This window comes from Cladophialophora immunda (genome assembly GCF_000835495.1).
Source record: "Cladophialophora immunda strain CBS 83496 unplaced genomic scaffold supercont1.3, whole genome shotgun sequence".
In the NCBI taxonomy this organism is placed as follows: domain Eukaryota; kingdom Fungi; phylum Ascomycota; class Eurotiomycetes; order Chaetothyriales; family Herpotrichiellaceae; genus Cladophialophora; species Cladophialophora immunda.
Window position 1 is genome coordinate 5,075,789 of NW_015622543.1, and position 17,314 is coordinate 5,093,102.

General features: G+C 52.1%; 3 protein-coding genes across 3 annotated transcripts; 2 read left to right on the forward strand and 1 right to left on the reverse strand.

Annotated features, from left to right (window-relative positions):
• Positions 1-606: 606 nt before the first annotated feature.
• Positions 607-3,099, forward strand: PV07_06144 (uncharacterized protein). The gene has a single exon (XM_016393096.1). The coding sequence runs from the start codon at positions 775-777 to the stop codon at positions 3,022-3,024; it is 2,250 nt and encodes a 749-aa protein (XP_016250615.1). The 5' UTR covers positions 607-774; the 3' UTR covers positions 3,025-3,099.
• Positions 3,100-12,095: 8,996 nt separating this feature from the next.
• Positions 12,096-13,837, forward strand: PV07_06145 (uncharacterized protein; the record flags this gene model as incomplete). The annotated part of the gene is made up of 2 exons (XM_016393097.1): positions 12,096-13,353; positions 13,416-13,837. The coding sequence occupies exons 1-2, from the start codon at positions 12,294-12,296 to the stop codon at positions 13,835-13,837; spliced, it is 1,482 nt and encodes a 493-aa protein (XP_016250616.1). The 5' UTR covers positions 12,096-12,293.
• A 113-nt stretch (positions 13,838-13,950) lies between these two features.
• Positions 13,951-15,342, reverse strand: PV07_06146 (uncharacterized protein). The gene has a single exon (XM_016393098.1). The coding sequence runs from the start codon at positions 15,134-15,136 to the stop codon at positions 14,189-14,191; it is 948 nt and encodes a 315-aa protein (XP_016250617.1). The 5' UTR covers positions 15,137-15,342; the 3' UTR covers positions 13,951-14,188.
• Positions 15,343-17,314: the final 1,972 nt, after the last annotated feature.

A 17,314-nucleotide genomic window follows, 5' to 3' on the forward strand; every position in this document is an offset into this window, starting at 1 on the left:
GTATCGTACCCTGTCGGAAGTAACCTATTTGCTATACTGAATGCTTGTTAAACGGCCGGATACTCCAACGGCGGGTATACTACCAAATCTGGAACTATACGCCTCTCTCCTTCGCACCATTATATTCCGCAGGTGTCAGGACACATGTTTTGGACGGGGAGGCAGGCCGGACCGTCGGCTTTATGGATAGATGGAATGTGTTATTTTGCGGTACCCATGACTTATTACATCCAATAGCTTTTGTCCTTTCAGAGCTCGCCCGCGTCCTTCCTCTCTGTCATGAGTTTGTCAGCGTCGTCTCAAGTCCAAATTAAACGCAGTCTTGACCAATAGCAATAGTGCCGAAGTTGAACCTCTTTAATCCCAAGCTTCTCCCAATTCAGAAAGGTAATTGATGTTTACCTAGGACTGGTATCCGCTGATATACCCCAGCCGGGGTATAACAGCGAGGTTACCCCAACGGGCTTAGCCACGAGTCGTAGGTGGAGAGATGAGAGATATGCGAGTTCTATCTCTTTTGCCTCAGGGTCCAGGCAAAGACCAGAAGGTTTAATGAGAGAATGTAAATCTGGGGCTTGGATCTTCTGAGGTCCTCAGGTTCTTGTCACACGACCTTTGATATTCAGCAGCTCGTCACTCATATTCTCTTCTCTCGACATCTCTCATAGCCAAATGGCACCGATATGATATTTGGCAACTCTTACGTATTGACCATTCGTACATCTAGCCCATCGGAGATTATCCTTAGGTCCAGCTCGTGGGCGTGAACTCCCAATGGCTTCCGGGTCACGAACTGGCTTCGTTCCAGCCAGGTTTCGTGCGGCGAAGGCATGTCTTCTTTGCAGACAAAAGAGAGTCAAATGCGACGCCATGGACCATGGCACTCCTTGCACAAGATGCGTTTCAAGTGGGAGGACGGATTGCGTGTTATTTGAGTCGAAAAGAGGAACCTACAAAAGGAGACAAAGGATTGATATGGAGAAACAGGCTCATGAATCCCCACGACCGGACCTTGATGGCCAAAGCTCTGAGATCGTCTCGACCTCATATGCTGCAGGAGCAGCTCTAGTTGAAAGTGCTCAACATCGACCCGATTCGTCGCCCTCGAGTAATCGATCCAGGACAACAAGTGAGCATGCCACAAGGCCCGAAGAACAATTCCAAGCGGAACAGCCATCGGCAGCGCCAGCCAGTATTGGCGCTTCAGAGACAACTACTGCGAATGCCGCCAGGGCTAATGAGTTCGCGGCTCTGCCAAATGTCCCAGAGAACAGTGATCTTCGAACGCGGTTGTCTTTAGATTGCTCCTCGCCGGTCTCTTGTTTGTCCAACACCACCCTTTCGCCATATCCAGACGTCTCGTGGGCGTCGACTTTTGACCCATTTCTCAAGACTCGGAAGAGCCCTCCAGACGACAGGTCCAACAGATTCTCCATCACCTACCTCGACGAATCTTTCCCCCTCTCTCTCGTCCTACAGGATCAAGGACACGGGACGAAACCTCAGCTACATTATCTCACTCCAGCAAAGCCGGAGCCGCCAGGACACCCCCCATCATCAGACCATCATCATCCTGCTCATGTCCCGCCCAAAGATATTGAATTCTTACAAACCAGAGGGTGCTTCGAACTCCCGAACCCAGAGATCTTGGACATGCTGCTCAACACATTCCTTGACCGCGTCTATCCTCTTTACCCGATCTTCAAACGCCGGAGCTTCCTCGAGAGCTACAGAGCTCAACAGCTCCCCTGGCTCCTGCTCCATTCGGTTTGCTTTGCGGCGGTGACCTTTTGCGAGGAAGACGTGCTGTTCCGCGCTGGATACCAGAACAGGATCGAGGCGAGGTTGTCTTACTACCGAAAAGCCAAAGCTCTGTTCGACCTGGGCTACCATATGAACAAGATCATGGTCCTCCAGAGTGTCATCCTCCTCAGCTTCTGGGGAGGCGCACACAATAGCTATTGGAACTCGGCCAGCTGGATCGGAGCAGGGGTGATCATTGCAGAGTCCCTCGGCATTCATCGGTCAATGGCGGATACTCGGCTTGCGCCCGAGGACAGGAGCTTGTTGAGACGGTTATGGTGGATTTTGTTCGTCCGGGACACTGGCGCCGCCACCTTTTCAGGCCGCCAGTTCCGCATGAACAGCGTCGACGTGGCCGATGTAGAGAGTTTGACTTGCGAGGATTTTGTGGCGGACTCGCAAGAAGGAGAGGACGGCGTTCGCCATCGTCTCGACGGCACCATTGGTCCATTCCACGTCGAGAACACCAAGCTCTTCGGGATCCTGCGACGGATTGTGCTCTGCAAAAGAACTGGTCACGGTGCCAGGCACGACGAGATGTACCACGACCTACGGAGATGGAGAGCAGAGCTTCCACCAGCGCTAAATTGGCGTGATTCCGAGGTGAAGTTGGACCTCCTACCAGCCAGCCTTGCACTGGCCTATAACCACAACCTGATTCTTGCCAATCTGGGTGGGAAACTCCAGCAATCAACGAATTCTGTCCATTCAGATCCTCGCGGCAGGCAACTGGACGCTGTGTGCGAGAATGCCGCCCACCGGATTTTCGACTTGACGTGCGGTATGACCACCAAGTCCACGTTTCCACGCTTGCCGCACGAAGCCTTCCACGCACTGTTTCTAGCACAAGCCGTATTTTACTCACAGACCTTGGCGACGGACACGACAGCGGCAAAGATGGGCCGCATGGCGGTCAACACGTGCCAGGTTGTCTGGCACAATGTTCGAGGCGGATGGGATCCCGCCCGATGGGTCATGAAGCTCTTTGAAAATCTCCTCGTGGCCACCCCCCCGCGGCGGTCGGAAGATATGCACATGGTGATAGATGACGCGCCCGGCCACCCCGTAGACTACTTGTCAGATATGCCTGTGAATGACTTTGACGGCATGAACTCGCTGCTGTCGTCGATCTTTGATATGTCAACCGCCATGGATGGTTTAACCGACCCGACCGGACAGGAAATGTTTTCTTTCAGTCTTGCCAACGACAACAGCTGGTAATTGTGTTTTAATTTTCCAAGGCAGTGTTGTTGTGGTAGTATCGGTGTATCATCTGGCAGTGGCTATGAACCAACAATGCAAACATTCAAGCTATTGCCCACAATGCCCAGCGAAACGGAATATTCTACTTGAGCAGAGTCCATCTACGTAGCTTCGCTCCATCCTGGTGCGAATGAACATAGTTCGCGACCTTGTGGTAAACCCCTCCAGTATCGAGGCCGAAACGCCCGTAGTTGGCCATCCCAGCCCCAGAGAAGCCAAACGAGTCCATCGCGATGGATGCGTTACAGTACCGCATCGTATGCCCCCAAAGTGCAACGGCTAACGGTGCCATGCCAACAGCAGATCCTCCGTGTCCGCCGCCGTTCTGGCGGCAGCAGTCCATGACCAGCTTCCTGATGTCACGGACCACGAGTTCATCCTCGGTACAGCTGCTCGACTGAGTCCCATTGACAAGCGAGTTGGATCTGGCCAACGCCGCGGAGCTGGGGTGATGCTAGATGGTGAAGGTGACATTGAATTACCAAGTCAATGCTGGACGTTCTTATGCTCACCTTTCCCAGTGCTTCAAAATCCCACCCAGCGTCCCTTGGCTCAGAAAGGTGCACCTGGCAATTCACGGGTATTGTCAACATGAAGTGTAGCCGAGAAATCCAAATCAGCACATGGGACACTTCCAATATCTTCGAGGTGCCGGAGGATGTTCTCAAGGCTATCTCCCGGGTAACCCATTTATACCGCGTAGATTTCCAAATGCAGCTTCAGATCTCCACCCGCAGTTCAGCACCTTCAAAGGGAACATTCTCGGTCCGATAATTAACAAGCTGTTGGAAATGGCGGTTCAACACTTGCCAGTTGGCTTGGACAGGGTACCGGCTCGCAGAACAGGGCGACGCTGGGAGCAACTGTCGCTTCAATTTCTCAGCGCCGCGAAGCTTTCTATCGGCTTCTTAGCTTTGCCGTAAGATGAGTATTCTCTGGCCCAGAGAGAAGCAAGCTGCATCATTTCCTCGTGTTTTCTTTCTGATGATCATAGCGTTCACCTTTCCTTACTGTCCTAGATCCTGCCTTACTAGAAGCAGATGAGGGTTGGTAGATATCTACCTGGCGCTTTTGTATCAGCTCTGATCCAGCTATATCATTCATGAATCAGCAACCTAGCTCTAACAGACCCAGCCCCCATCAACGCTGACAGTCACACCCGTGATAAAGCTTGCGTCTGAGCTCAGCAGGAAGGCGACTGCCTTCGCAATTTCCATCGGCTTAGCAAAACGGCCCAAAGCAGTAATTTCAGGATTCTCCTTTTCCTTCGCGGCCTTCGGATCAGCGTCGATGGACCTTTGCATCATCGGAGTCATAGTGAGGCCCCTGGAAAGACATCTGTTAGTCCTTGAGTCCCAGACCGCATCTCGAACCACAGACAAATATGAAAGAATTTGACACTGACGGTGCGATTGCGGTTATCCTGATATTTTGTCGACCAAATTCCTTAGCCACGCTAGAGGTCAACCCAACGACGGCGTGCTTACTTGCTGCGTAACATGCTGCTTCTGCTCTCCCTATCAGGCCGAGGGTGCTCGCAAAGTTGACGATGCTTCCTCCACCGCGTCTTTGTAGATGGGGGATCTCCGCCCTCATGCAGTTCATCATGCCGCGCACATTGACCGAGAAGACGTTGTCCCAGTCACTGTCCGTCTGATCCAGGATTGTGCCTTTATTATGCGACTTCGGAATGATGCCGGCGAGGTTGACCGCTCCATCCAGGCCGCCGAATTGCTGGTCGACATCTGCCAGCCAAGCTTCAGTTTGCTCTCGGTTGGTGATGTCAACTCGGTGAACCAACACCTCACCCCCGGCAGCACTGAGTTCTTGTTTGACTGATGCGAGGAGATCTTGTTGAATATCCGCAATCGCGACTCTGGCCTTGAGTTCGACGAGAAGCTTCGACACTGCATGGCCAATTCCAGAGGCTCCCCCGACCACGGCGATCACTTTTCCCTGTAGCACAGACCCGGGCATTTTCAGAATACAAGGGGCTTCCTAGCAGATAGGGTGGTTGATGATAGATTCGGTCCGGCGTATGATTATATGATTCAAGTTCTTCCGGTTGAGGCGCCACTGGCAATGAAAATGTTGTTTTGAATTCGTGTTAGAAGATTTATTGCGGCGTCTCGGTGTCTCGATATTGCTGACATGTAGCATGAGTTCGGAGAGGAAAGGGAAAAAAGGATTTTGGTACCTGGCGAACACTGGCTTTCCGGGTATTTCAGAATCGCAGACTCCCGGTTATATGCAACGCGCCATCGCCGCCTACTTGGTCGGAACTTGGGGATCTGGTGGCGGACCCATGCTACAGTCCTTCCACAAAATAATCATGACACAGTGCTTGGCTCTTCGCAGAGCTGGGGCTATTGAGAAGCAGTTTCACACACTCTTGTCTTGTTGTCTTTTTTGGAAGGTCACAACAGGCAGCTAGGGACAGAAGTAAGAACATAAAATATGCTCTATAGAAGAAAGACATATACACTGTGGGATGTATTTTTATTCTTACACGCCAGAGATTTAGGCTTCGCAGTAAAAGTCATTGAAAATGCCAGTGCCTCGTTACAGGCACAAGCTTCTCTGGAAGATATTGCTCGGAACGCACAACGAACATGAATTATCAGCGACATGCTATCAGCGCAACGACAATGAGAATGTTGCAGCCGAGATACAGGCAAATGAAAGCCACTATACAGTACCGTTCCTTCAATATCAACAAACCGTAAGACTAGCGTCACCGCTATGTAGTTGTGCTAGAGCTGACAAGATAGCCCATCTGAGATGATGAATATGATCCTCAATTAGGCAATCTCTTGGTGCAAGACAGTTGCAGATTCCAGTGCCTTGTTATCAGCCTTCCACGCCTCCACTTCGCTAGCGTCCATCTTGTTATGTTCCAGTGCTGAAGCTCTCTGGGTCTCCTTGTGAGTCTTCCACGCTGGAGTGCCCAAATACCTGATACCATGAGGATCGTCGAATATCCCCTCCACCTCTTCCAATGTCTTCCCGGAAGTCTCTGGGAAGAAGAAAAAGACGTGTACAAACGAGGCCACCAGGAAGGTTCCGAAGATCAGGTACGTCTTCCACTGAATATTGACGAAGGCAACCGGGACAAACAATCCCAACGCAGTGTTGAAAGCCCAATTCGCAGAGGTACTCAAGGCCACAGCCTTGCCCCGGACTCGCAATGGAAATAACTCTGGCGGGTAGATCCATGAAACCGGGGACCAGGTAGTTGCAAAGGTGCCGACGAATAGGTAGGTAAATGCAATCAACGCTTTCGCCGGTGCACCGCTGATTAGCATCGACTGCTCTGCGACGCCATTGACGCCCCCAGGAACATGGGTACCATAAGTGCCCAGGACACCCCCACTGGCGAACATCCAAATGGCACATCCGAGACTTCCAGCCATAAGTGTCGGCCGTCGGCCCCATCTGTCAACCCATATCAAGGCAGGGATGGTCATAACGACATTGATGACATACTGAATCGATGACGCCAGGAGATTCGAGTTACCCTTGTAACCAGCCATTCCAAACACAAAGGTGACATAGTACACTGTCGGACTGTTAACATCCGCTTCTTTGGCACAAGAACCGCCAGTAGACTTACTCATCAGGTTCATCCCGCTGAGCTGGCACCAGATTTGATCGAATGCGCCGATGATCGTGCGGTTCAGCATCTTTGGCTGAAACAGCTCCCAGTACGTGACATCGCCAAACTGTCGCTCCAGTTCGCACGTGGCGCTTATCTCTGCAAGCTCTAAAACCACCAACTGATGGTGTGGATTGCCCTTTCCGTGCACCAATGTCAAAACCGACTTACATTCTTCCCAGCGATCTTTCTTGGCAAGCCAACGAGGCGATTCGGGTAGAAAGGTCATGCCTATCATAAGATAGATCGCTGGAACCATCTGGATAGCCCAAGGCACGCGGAATGAAAGCGGGTTGAAGGTGCTAGAAGTCTGACCGCCAATATGCGCACCGCCGTACGAAATACTGCCTGTCATCAGTATGGACAGATTATGACGATACTGGCAAAAAGCTCAACTCACTAATACATAATCATGATCCCGCAGGAAATCGCCATCTGCTGTAAGCCAACCAGGCGGCCTCTCTTCGAGGGCGGTGCTAGCTCCGAGACATAAACTGGAACCTGCGCAGACTCGATCCCGACGGATATACCGTTGAGGATTCGACCTCCGATGAGCATGCCGATATTCTGTGACGCAGCGCAGACCGTGGACCCGGCAATCCTGAAACCGATCAGTTTTTCAATCTTCGCGCCTCGACTTCGGTGCTTTACCAGAATAGACATCCAAGAATAATGGACATCTTTCTCCCGAGCCAGTCAGACATATAGCTCGAGATCAATGCCCCTACCCAAGAGCCGGCTGCCATCGAGGCGGTGATTCCGCCCTGAACAAGTGATCTCGGTCCCGAGCAATTCTCATTGTCGTTGAAAGGAGGTCCCTCGGGACCTTGGTTGAAGTAGCATTTGTAGCCCCCGGTGCCGAGGATCCCAGACATAGAGGCTATATCGAATCCGAAGAGGCCGCCTCCAACTACGGCAATGGAGGCAATAACATAGATATTGCCAATAACGAAGCGTTTCATGGCGACGTCTGAATAAGTTCAATGTCCGAGAGTATCGTCGACGATTCTAGGATCTGAACAAAGGGCAAGCGGAATGCGGCCTGACCAAGTCCGTTAGCTCAAGAGATGACTTACATTCAGCGAACCCCGTGGGGCCCCGGCAAATGATATATCTGATATTCTCCGGATACCTCATCAAACCGAGAACGGCAACATGGATGATGCGGGTCCCTGCAAGCCACCAGTGTGTTCTACCCGGTACGAAATACCCGACATCATATTGTTGCGGCGACGACGACAGAACCCAAATATCCTGAAATGTTGGCGGGGAGGTATCCCTCAACGGAAGATTGCGCAGGTGCGAGGCCAAAGTTTTCAAGGATCAAAGCATCCAGGCTCCCTAGTGCTAGTGTCTAAACAGAAGAACATTGCCAACTCCCTTGGGAAGTCCCTTGTAGAAAGTCTTTGCTGTCCTTTAACGCCACTCTCACCAATTAACGCAGAGTTATTCGGTCATCACAAGCGCCATGACAAGATTCCGTCTTTTGACTGTAGGCTCAGCAGACATTGGTGCAGATCCCGATGGCGTAGTATGCTCCTTCACGGGTCGCCTTTGTGTCGGGGACTGCCGGTGGTATTGGAGAGCAATCGCAAAACGGCTCGCAAAAGGTGGCTTCGGTGTCGCAGTCTCGGATATACAACAAGGCCATTTGGCCCTACAGGAAACAGCGGCGATCGTTCAGTCAGTCCATGGCATACAACCTGGCACAAAGCAGCAGATTGACCACGTCAGATCAAAATTGCTGTGTAACGACCGGAGATATCTCTGTCGGTCGAGATGTCGAGAAGGCAATTGAGCGGACCGTTCAAGAACTAGGTCGTCTGGATGTGTGTTTGCCTCTTCTCTGGTAGCTTTTCATTCGGCCAGTCCGAGCAGCAACCCTAGCTTCCTTGCTATCAGGCCGCTCTGTAATTTCCCCGAACGATGCCTTATAGGTGTTGGTGTGGCAAATGCTGCAATGTTGTCGGGTAACGGCCCTCATCGAGCTAAGCACAGAAGAGTTTCAGCCTGAAATATCCATAAGCTTGACAGTACATGGAATTTTACCCCCATCTCCTGAACTTTTCGGAGTCCGACGAGAACGGAGTATCAGGTATCTTCCATCAATACCAAGTGGCAGCAAGGCAAATCATCGAACAAGGCACAAATGAGCGCTGCGATGTCGTTACTGTTCAGGGTGGTTTATCGAAACTTCCCGTCCTCTTATACAAGCGTAGCCTTCCCAAGAAGGAACAAGGGTCGCGTGCCCTTCCTGACATGGCTGGTCACTGTCAGCACTGACAAAAGTGTACCATACAGAGCTGCGGATAGACCTCTTCCTGGTGTTAGATTATCGTTAGCTACCGGGGAATTTGGGTCAAAGCCTAAGTTGCTAAGCTCTTCCGGAGTAATCTGGGGTATCCCCAGAGTCACAGAGGATGAAGTCTGGCCGAGCACTCCGTGCTCGGCCAGACCCATATATATAAACCGTATTGTCCTTCAATTTCGTGAGATTGACACTATTTACTTACCTTTGGTACCAGATCCAAGCGGCAGCCCACCAATTTTCCCACCTTCACGCTTTCCAGAAATGATTGGAAATATCTACCTCATTACGACAATCGCCGTCATCGGCGGCGGCCTATTCGGCGCTGACATTGCGAGCATGAGTGCAATGTCAGTGAACAACGCTGGCAACAGCCGTCGGATATGCTCACTAACGTCTTGATTCATAGCTTAGGGACAAATCAATATAGATGCTACTTCAACCAGGGCCCCAGTGGCCCACCTTTCGACAAGAATCCCCAGTGCTCCGGTCCCACAGCTGTTGTTCAAGGAGGAATTAACGCTTCAATGCCAGGTGGTTCCTTCATCGCATGTATTGTTTCGGGTTTCTTATCGGATCGCTGGGGCCGGAAACCTACCATCCAGGTTGGCTCGCTGATATGGGTGCTGGGATGCATCGTAACTTGTGCGGTCCAGGTATGCAGCCAAAATGCCTTTCGCATAGAAGAGTGCTAAACAATGGTTCGTCTTCTAGAACATTGCCATGTTGGTTGTCGGTCGGTTCATCTGTGGGTTCGCGGTCGGCATCTGTTCCTCTCAGGTCCCCGTCTATGTGTCCGAGCTGGCGCCACCAAGCAGAAGAGGCCGTGTCGTCATATGCCAGCAGTTGGCAATTACTTGCGGCATCACCACCATGTACTTCGTCTCTTATGGCAGTTCATTTCTCAAAGGTGCGGCTTCCTTCCGCCTTCCCTGGGGCATCCAGGCTCTCCCTGCAGTCCTGCTGGGTCTGGGTCTCGTGTTCGCCCCCGAGTCGCCGAGATACCTGGCACATAAAGACCGGTGGGAAGAAGCGCATCAGGTTCTCGCGCTTGTTCATGGAAATGGCGATCGCGACTCGCCGTTTGTGCAGAGAGAACTTCTTGAAATCAGGGACTTTTGTGAAGCGGAACGAAACCAGCCTCCCAGCTCCTACTGGGATCTCTTCAAACCAAAAATGCTCTATCGCACCCATATTGGAGTTTTCATGCAGATTTGGTCACAGCTGACGGGCGTGAATGTGATGATGTACTGTAAGTGCAACGACTTCTCATGCCCCAGCTATGGCTCACATGTGTTCCTAAAGACATCACATACGTCTTCGGTATGGCAGGTCTGTCCGGGAACGTCAACCTTTATTCATGTTCAATCCAATACGTGATCAACATGTGCATGACGCTGCCAGCTCTCATCTGGATCGATACTTGGGGCCGCCGCTGGCCGCTCATCTTAGGGTCGGCTTTTATGACATTCTGGATGTTTCTGAATGCAGGGTTGATGGCCAGATTTGGGAAACCAGCACCGCCCGGCGGCGTTGACCACATCCCCCAGGAGTCCTGGCAAATCCATGGCGTTGCTTCGAAGGCTTTGATTGCAAGCACGTTCCTGTTTGTCGCCAGCTTCGCAGTCTCGGTACCTTGTCTGACCCCATTCATTGGAGCTGATGTGCTGACACTCGGAATCAGGTCGGACCGATCTCGTGGATCTACCCTCCAGAAGTCTTCCCCCTTCGACTTCGTGGGAAAGGGGTATCGGTCTGCGTCGCTTCCAACTGGATCTTCAACTTTGCGCTAAGTTGGTTTGTCCCTCCAGCATTCGTCAACATCAAGTGGAAGGTCTATCTCATCTTCGGTGTCTTCCTGGTTGCCATGGGAATCCATTTCTTTTTCGTCTACCCTGAAACAGCCGGCAAGACTTTAGAGGAGGTCGAAAACATATTCGCAACGAACACGAAAGCATGGAGGACGCGAGTCGAGACGAGAAGGGCACGCCAGATTGAGACAATCGGTATCGGAGCTGGTGAGCCCATCGACGTGAAAGACGCTTTGAGTTATACCGCAGCAACCGTCGGTGCCGAGCACATCGAATTGTCGAATACGGCGGTGTCGAAGCCATGAGGCCGTACCAGATGACTCTTCTGCGGTTCTTCAGTCTCGTAAGGGATCAGATCGTCTCTAAGAGACTGGGATCCGACGTTGGTGGACTAAATTGAGGATCCGTGTACCGGCATGGAGAAGATTTTCTGCGAAAGAGTTGAGACGAAGGGCGACGATAGGAGGACTAGGATGACGACGGAGGAGATGTGATTAAAGTGGTGATACTGATATCCACTCTCATTTCTGTATGAAGGCTTTCCAAATGGCAGGAACAAAAGACAGTCGTTCGTTAGCACTCTTCGCCTATTTGTTGGGGGCACTGACCCTTGTGGGAGGGACAAAAATCAAGCATGAAGGCTCTTCAAGTTTAGTGCTCACTTGCGTACAAGAGACTCGGCATTCTCAAAGGATGATCTTGAAATAGAAGCCCATGAATGGAACCTCGAACTCGCCAGAATTTTGTGAGGACGAGTTGATTGCGTGCTCAATTCTTCCGCCCCCTACACGTCTACAGCCTTGTGCTTGTGGATACTTGCCTATTTCATGAGGCCTTGCCAAGCCTTGCCAAGACCAGAAGATACCGCCCAGCGCTAACCACAAACCTTTGATGCCCTCCACGGCCTCTTCGATTGTCTCGGTAACTATTCAATCACATGCCACTTATCGCGTCCTTTGGAACAAGCATTAACATGATGGAGTTTGGGGGTTCGCTCAATTCTGAAATCTTCCTCTAATTGACGCAAGGAGCTGACAGTGCTCGTCTGGCGCGTCATCGTCTGGGCCTGGCATGGCATCCCGGCAATTTCGTGCGTAACATACCTTAAATGGCGGTTTACCCGTGCGAGGATCAGGGTCGCTGCAAAAATGCGGCATGATGGGTCTCAGCCCCAGACGTCCCGCATATGGCTTTGTAGCCACACTTCTGTTTACTGTTGATGGGTCCGGGTAGCCATTTTAACGGTAACGAGAAATGCAAACATATCTATTCACGTGGTGTTTAAAGCTGATCTAGAAGATGAGATTCTTTCCTCGCCAAAAGCTCTTCCGCACCTCAATAAATGACGATCGCGGTCATCTTTGAAAGCACCTCTGGCGAAAATACACTTCAGTCCATCTTCCCGGGAAGTCGCTCTCACAAGACAAAACGCAATTGCTAAACAAAGCCGACCATGGTGTCAAAAACTCTTGCTGGCGTTCAACGAAGGGACCTCTTGCGGGATAAAGCATTTATTGACGATGTCTGGGTCAGCGCCTTGTCGGGCAAGACTTTCGACGTGGTCGATCCAGCTACCCTGGAGAAACTCGCTACGTTGCCCGAAATGGGAGCTGCGGACGTGAACAAGGCTGTCGAGGCCGCGGACAGGGCATTTGCGGCATACAAACAGACCACGGCACGCCAACGAGCCCGGTGGCTCCGTCGATGGAACGATCTCGTCCTCGAAAACGCCCAGGACCTGGCCCTCCTGACCACCGCGGAGAACGGGAAGACCTTGGCCGAGGCGAGAGCCGAAGTCATCTACGGCGCCTCATTCCTCGAATGGTACGCCGGCGAAGCCGAACGGACGCACGGCGAGACCGTTCCTTCGGCGAATCTTGCACAAAGGATTGTCACGATCAAACAGCCCATCGGCGTGGCGACGTGTCTCGTGCCATGGAATCTGCCCATCGCGATGATCACCCGGAAGGTCGGAGCCGCTTTGGCTGCTGGCTGCACCACGGTTTGGAAGCCAGCCGGAGAGACACCACTGTCGTCTCTTGCACTGGCTGTCCTGGCCAGAGAGGCTGGCTTTCCACCAGGGAGCATCAACGTGATTACGACCTTACATCGAGTTGCGGAGGTCGGTGAAGCGTTATGTACCAACAAGCTGGTGCGGAAATTGAGCTTTACCGGAAGCACCCGAATCGGGAAGCTTCTGGCCCGGCAGTGCAGCGAAAACCTTACAAAACTCTCCCTTGAGCTAGGCGGCAACAGCCCTTTTCTTGTGTTCGACGACGCCGATGTCGACAAGGCGGTCAAGGCTTGTCTCTTGGCCAAGTTTCGTAACGCAGGCCAGACCTGCGTGACAGCTAACAGGATCTTGGTCCAAGCTGGAATTTACGAGGCGTTTGTTTCTGCTTTGATCGAAAAGGTGAAGGCCCTCAAAGTGGGCCACGGCATCGAGGAAGGTGTTGATATCGGTGCTTTGACGCACGAGCGTGCTGTTGAAAAGGCGATGAGGCACATCAAGAGTAAGTCTTCCGTTGAGAAGGCGACTAGCCACCGATACATCCGTGCTCACACGAACACATAGGCGCAGTAGATCTCGGTGGTCAAATTGCTCTTGGTGGAGGACCGCTTGATAGCAAGGGCGGCTATTTTATCCAACCGACCGTCATCAAAAACATGTCTCGCAGTACTATAACCTGGAAGGAGGAGACTTTTGCACCGGTTTTGGGAGTTTACAAATTCGAGACTGAAGAGGAGGGAATAGCCCTGGCCAACGACTGTGACGTCGGCCTGGGAAGCTTCATTTGCACTTCGAGCATTGCGCGCAGTTGGCGTGTTGCGGAAGCGCTGCAAGTCGGCATGGTTGGGGTCAACTTGGGCCTGCTCAGTGCAGCAGAGAATCCCTTTGGCGGTGTCAAGGAAAGCGGTTATGGTAAGGAAGGTGGCCGTCAAGGGATCGACGAGTACTTGCAGCAGAAGTCAATATTCATCGACGTCACCGAGTGAAGTTGCTCACCTGGCCAGAGCCAGACACAGTCCCAGGGAATCCCTCGGAACGACGCCGTCACAGATTGCTGGCTGGAGGTGATTCTGAGACCTTTTCCCCGGCAATATTCCGTCCTGGGTCGTATACTAGATCGTTATCGGACTTGGTAAGGACTGTACACAGACAACAAAAGACTCTTAAGAGTCAGAATAGATAGATTGAGAATTCAATCCAGCTGCCGCTTTGTCCCGTGGACGAAACTGTTCCGTGTCGGCTCAAGCGTCACAGATTCCATGCTCTACGACATCTGACTTCTTCCCCTCGCTACCCAACCACCCTCAAATAACATCCCACAAATTCGTGAAGCTCGCTCAAGACTCGATAAACTTCAACAGCTCATCAACGAAGCCCTTGGGGTTCTCCTCGGCAAGGTAATGTCCCGCCTCGGGCACCGTGCCTATTTGGACATCCTCGTAGAATTCCCTGGCCATCTCCACGGCCTCGTCCGCGTGGAAACTCCTTTCACCGGACAACATCATGTTCCTTATTTTGACCTTGCCGGACTCTCGTCGCCACTTCAAGTTGTCGGCCGCGTCGGCCTCGAACGCGCGGTACACCAGGAACGCGCACCGCAGCGAGTCCGGCGCGGCGTACTGCTGGGCGTAGAAGTCGACGACCTCCGGGGGGAAGACGGTCTGGTTCTGCATCTGCCGGTCGAAGAAGTACTTGACATAGAGCCTCTCCTTGCCCGACACCAGCGCGACGGCAAGTTCCGTGTTGTGGCTGTGAAAGTCGAAATGCCACATCTTCCGCGTGTGCTTGTACATGTCGTAGAACTTGGACCCCGGCAGGAGGTTCTCGCCCCACGTCACGCTGGCCACGCTCTCGGGGAACTGGCACGCGTAAGGGTGCGTGACGATGCCGCCGATGTCGTAGCCCACGAGGTGGATCTTCTCTTTCACGCCGATATGCTCGGTCACGAGCTGATGGAGGTCCTTGGCGAGAGACCTCGCCGTGAACGGATCTTGTTGGTTGATGTTCCCAATGGGCTTGCTGCTGAAGCCGTGTCCGAGAAGATCAGGGGCGATGACATGGTACCCGGCTTCGGCCAAAGGGGCCATTACGTGGCGGAATTGGAACGACGTCTGCGGGAACCCGTGGACCAGAAGGATGGTGCCCTTGGTCTTCTTCTGCCTGTCGGACGGGAAAGACTCGACGTAGTAGATCCTGATTTCGGGATCGACATGGCGGAGGTAGGCAGCCCGGCCGAAGACCTTGACACTTTCGGCGTGTGACAGAATCTGGGCTGTGGTGGTCATGGTGGTGTTGAGGACAGCTTCGATCGAGGTTTCTGCAAAGAGAATGCAAACAAACGAGTTAACGCGGGGTCTTCGAGAGCTTCGAAGCAGTCTTTATCTGTTTTACGCGGCAGAAGGCCGACGGTCTGCAGGATGATGGTTGAACCCATGGGGACAGACAGTGATGGACCATATTGTCGGCCCTATGCGGGGAGGTGGCAGTCTACAGTAAGATCCGCGCTCAGCACATTAACAATAACAACCAAGAACTGCGCAATATCAGTTCGGGATATCTTCGGAAGATCGACGATAGAATGTCGAATCAGGGGAGATGCTATATCTACCGACTTCTTCTGAGACGAGGTCAAGCACTTTGTTAAGGGAGTAAACTACCACCAGGTGATCCACGAGGCTGTTACCTCCTGACTCGGCTGGGATCAATGTCAAGGAGCAAGAATACTGTCTCTCTTAGGGTTAGAATTAAGGATTAACGACACATAAATCATCCAAATGCGTCAAGGAATGTTCAATGACGAGCTATATTCCGAGTCGAAGCGAGCTACTACCTTCGGATTGCCCCCACATGGGCCGTCGTCACGTCTCCTCTCTGTGCTCATTCTTCACGGATCACATTGCTTAGATCGCTCTCCTAGAACGGTCCACTTCTATCACCACAAGCTCTACCCAACGTCGCACTCCCGCTCCGAATATAGCAAACCTTTTGTTTCGCACATGCCATGGTAGAGCAGCTCTCCGTCACCACGCTACTCTTAGTTTCGAGTAGGTTATACAATTCCACCAAAGTCTGATTGGTCAACATGCTTTTCGTGACGCCGTCCCAGAATGTCGCGTTCAATGGGGCACCAGACGGCCAACGCCCAGAGGAACTATTGTGAGCAGCTGCAACCGAATAAGTAGCCCTGGCATCATATTCAAAGCGCCACTCCGGTGTGGTCCAGCTGTTGGCTTCGCTGACGTTGGCGAAATAAGTCTGGATGCCCGTAATGGAAAACGTAGACGCGTCGACCTGGTAGAGTTGATACCCGGCGTTGTTTCCGGTCAGAGGCGTGATGGAAGGGCCGATATACCCGACCGTCAACGGTTTAGAGTAATCGACCATGGTGGTGTTACGATACGTCTTGCCATTCATGGTATACGTGCTGTTCGGGAGGAAATCATAAAATATTTGGATTTGGTCCTCGTGGGTGTGGCCGAAGAAGACGCCAGCAATCGTTGCAGGGGAAAAGCGCACAACAATGCTGTAGAAAAGTGCGGACGGGTTGAGGACGGCGTTGCTCCCATCGTATCCTGAAGGGACATGCCCAATGATCCACGCCCGCTGGCCTCGGGCTTCGCACGAAGCAAGCTCAGATGCCAGCCACGTCAAGACGCCCGACGTGTCAGGGTTGGTAACATTCCAATAGTTGAAGATATTATCGACGTACCAGAAGTCTGTGTTAATCGAGATGATACGGAGGCCTTGTGCGGTGGTGTGTGCGTATGCACCGTAGTGCGTGGAGGCATATTGTTGCTCGGTGCTGTTGATCCAGCCTGAGTTGCCCCACAGGGAGGAGAGGAGCGCATAGTTCCACCCGAATGCATTACCTGAGGGTGCTGTTGAGCTTCCGGGACTGAGGCTATTTTGCGCTGTCATGGACGTTACTCATTCTGTCGGAAGACACGAGGTAGGATTTAACTGACTATTCCACGCTTCTGGGATAGAATCGTGATTTCCTAGAGTAGCATAGACTGGAATGTTGCCCAGTTGAGCCTTAAAGGTCTGGTAGGTGACGGTTTCTTCATATTCGGCATATTCGCGGGATATCTGCCCGATGTCAGCTTCTCACCCTTGAGCGCTGTTACTGGTCCTTACCTGGTCATCATTGTCGTGGGACAGAATGTCACCAGTAAAGATGGTGAATGAGACATTGCTCAAATCGAAAAACTGATGCATGCTCGTAAACGAACTTAATGCTAGGTCAGGAGGCGAATCGCAGTACAGATACCCTTAATGCAGTCAGCCATAAATTAGTGGCATTGAAATCTGGATATGTACCGAAACGGGAGGCTGGAACACTGGCATTTGCGGAAGTTGTCGACAGATCATCGTTGGTGGCGTACGGACGGCAGCAGAGGTACTGAGAACAATTTGCCTCACTGCCAATATCGTAGCGTGGATCCAAATGCCAGTCCGAAGTA

Excerpts from the sequence above, each read along its gene's own strand:
- PV07_06144 (XM_016393096.1), top strand. The coding sequence starts at position 775 with ATGGCTTCCGGGTCACGAACTGGCTTCGTTCCAGCCAGGTTTCGTGCG.
- PV07_06146 (XM_016393098.1), bottom strand. The coding sequence starts at position 15,136 with ATGACCACCACAGCCCAGATTCTGTCACACGCCGAAAGTGTCAAGGTC.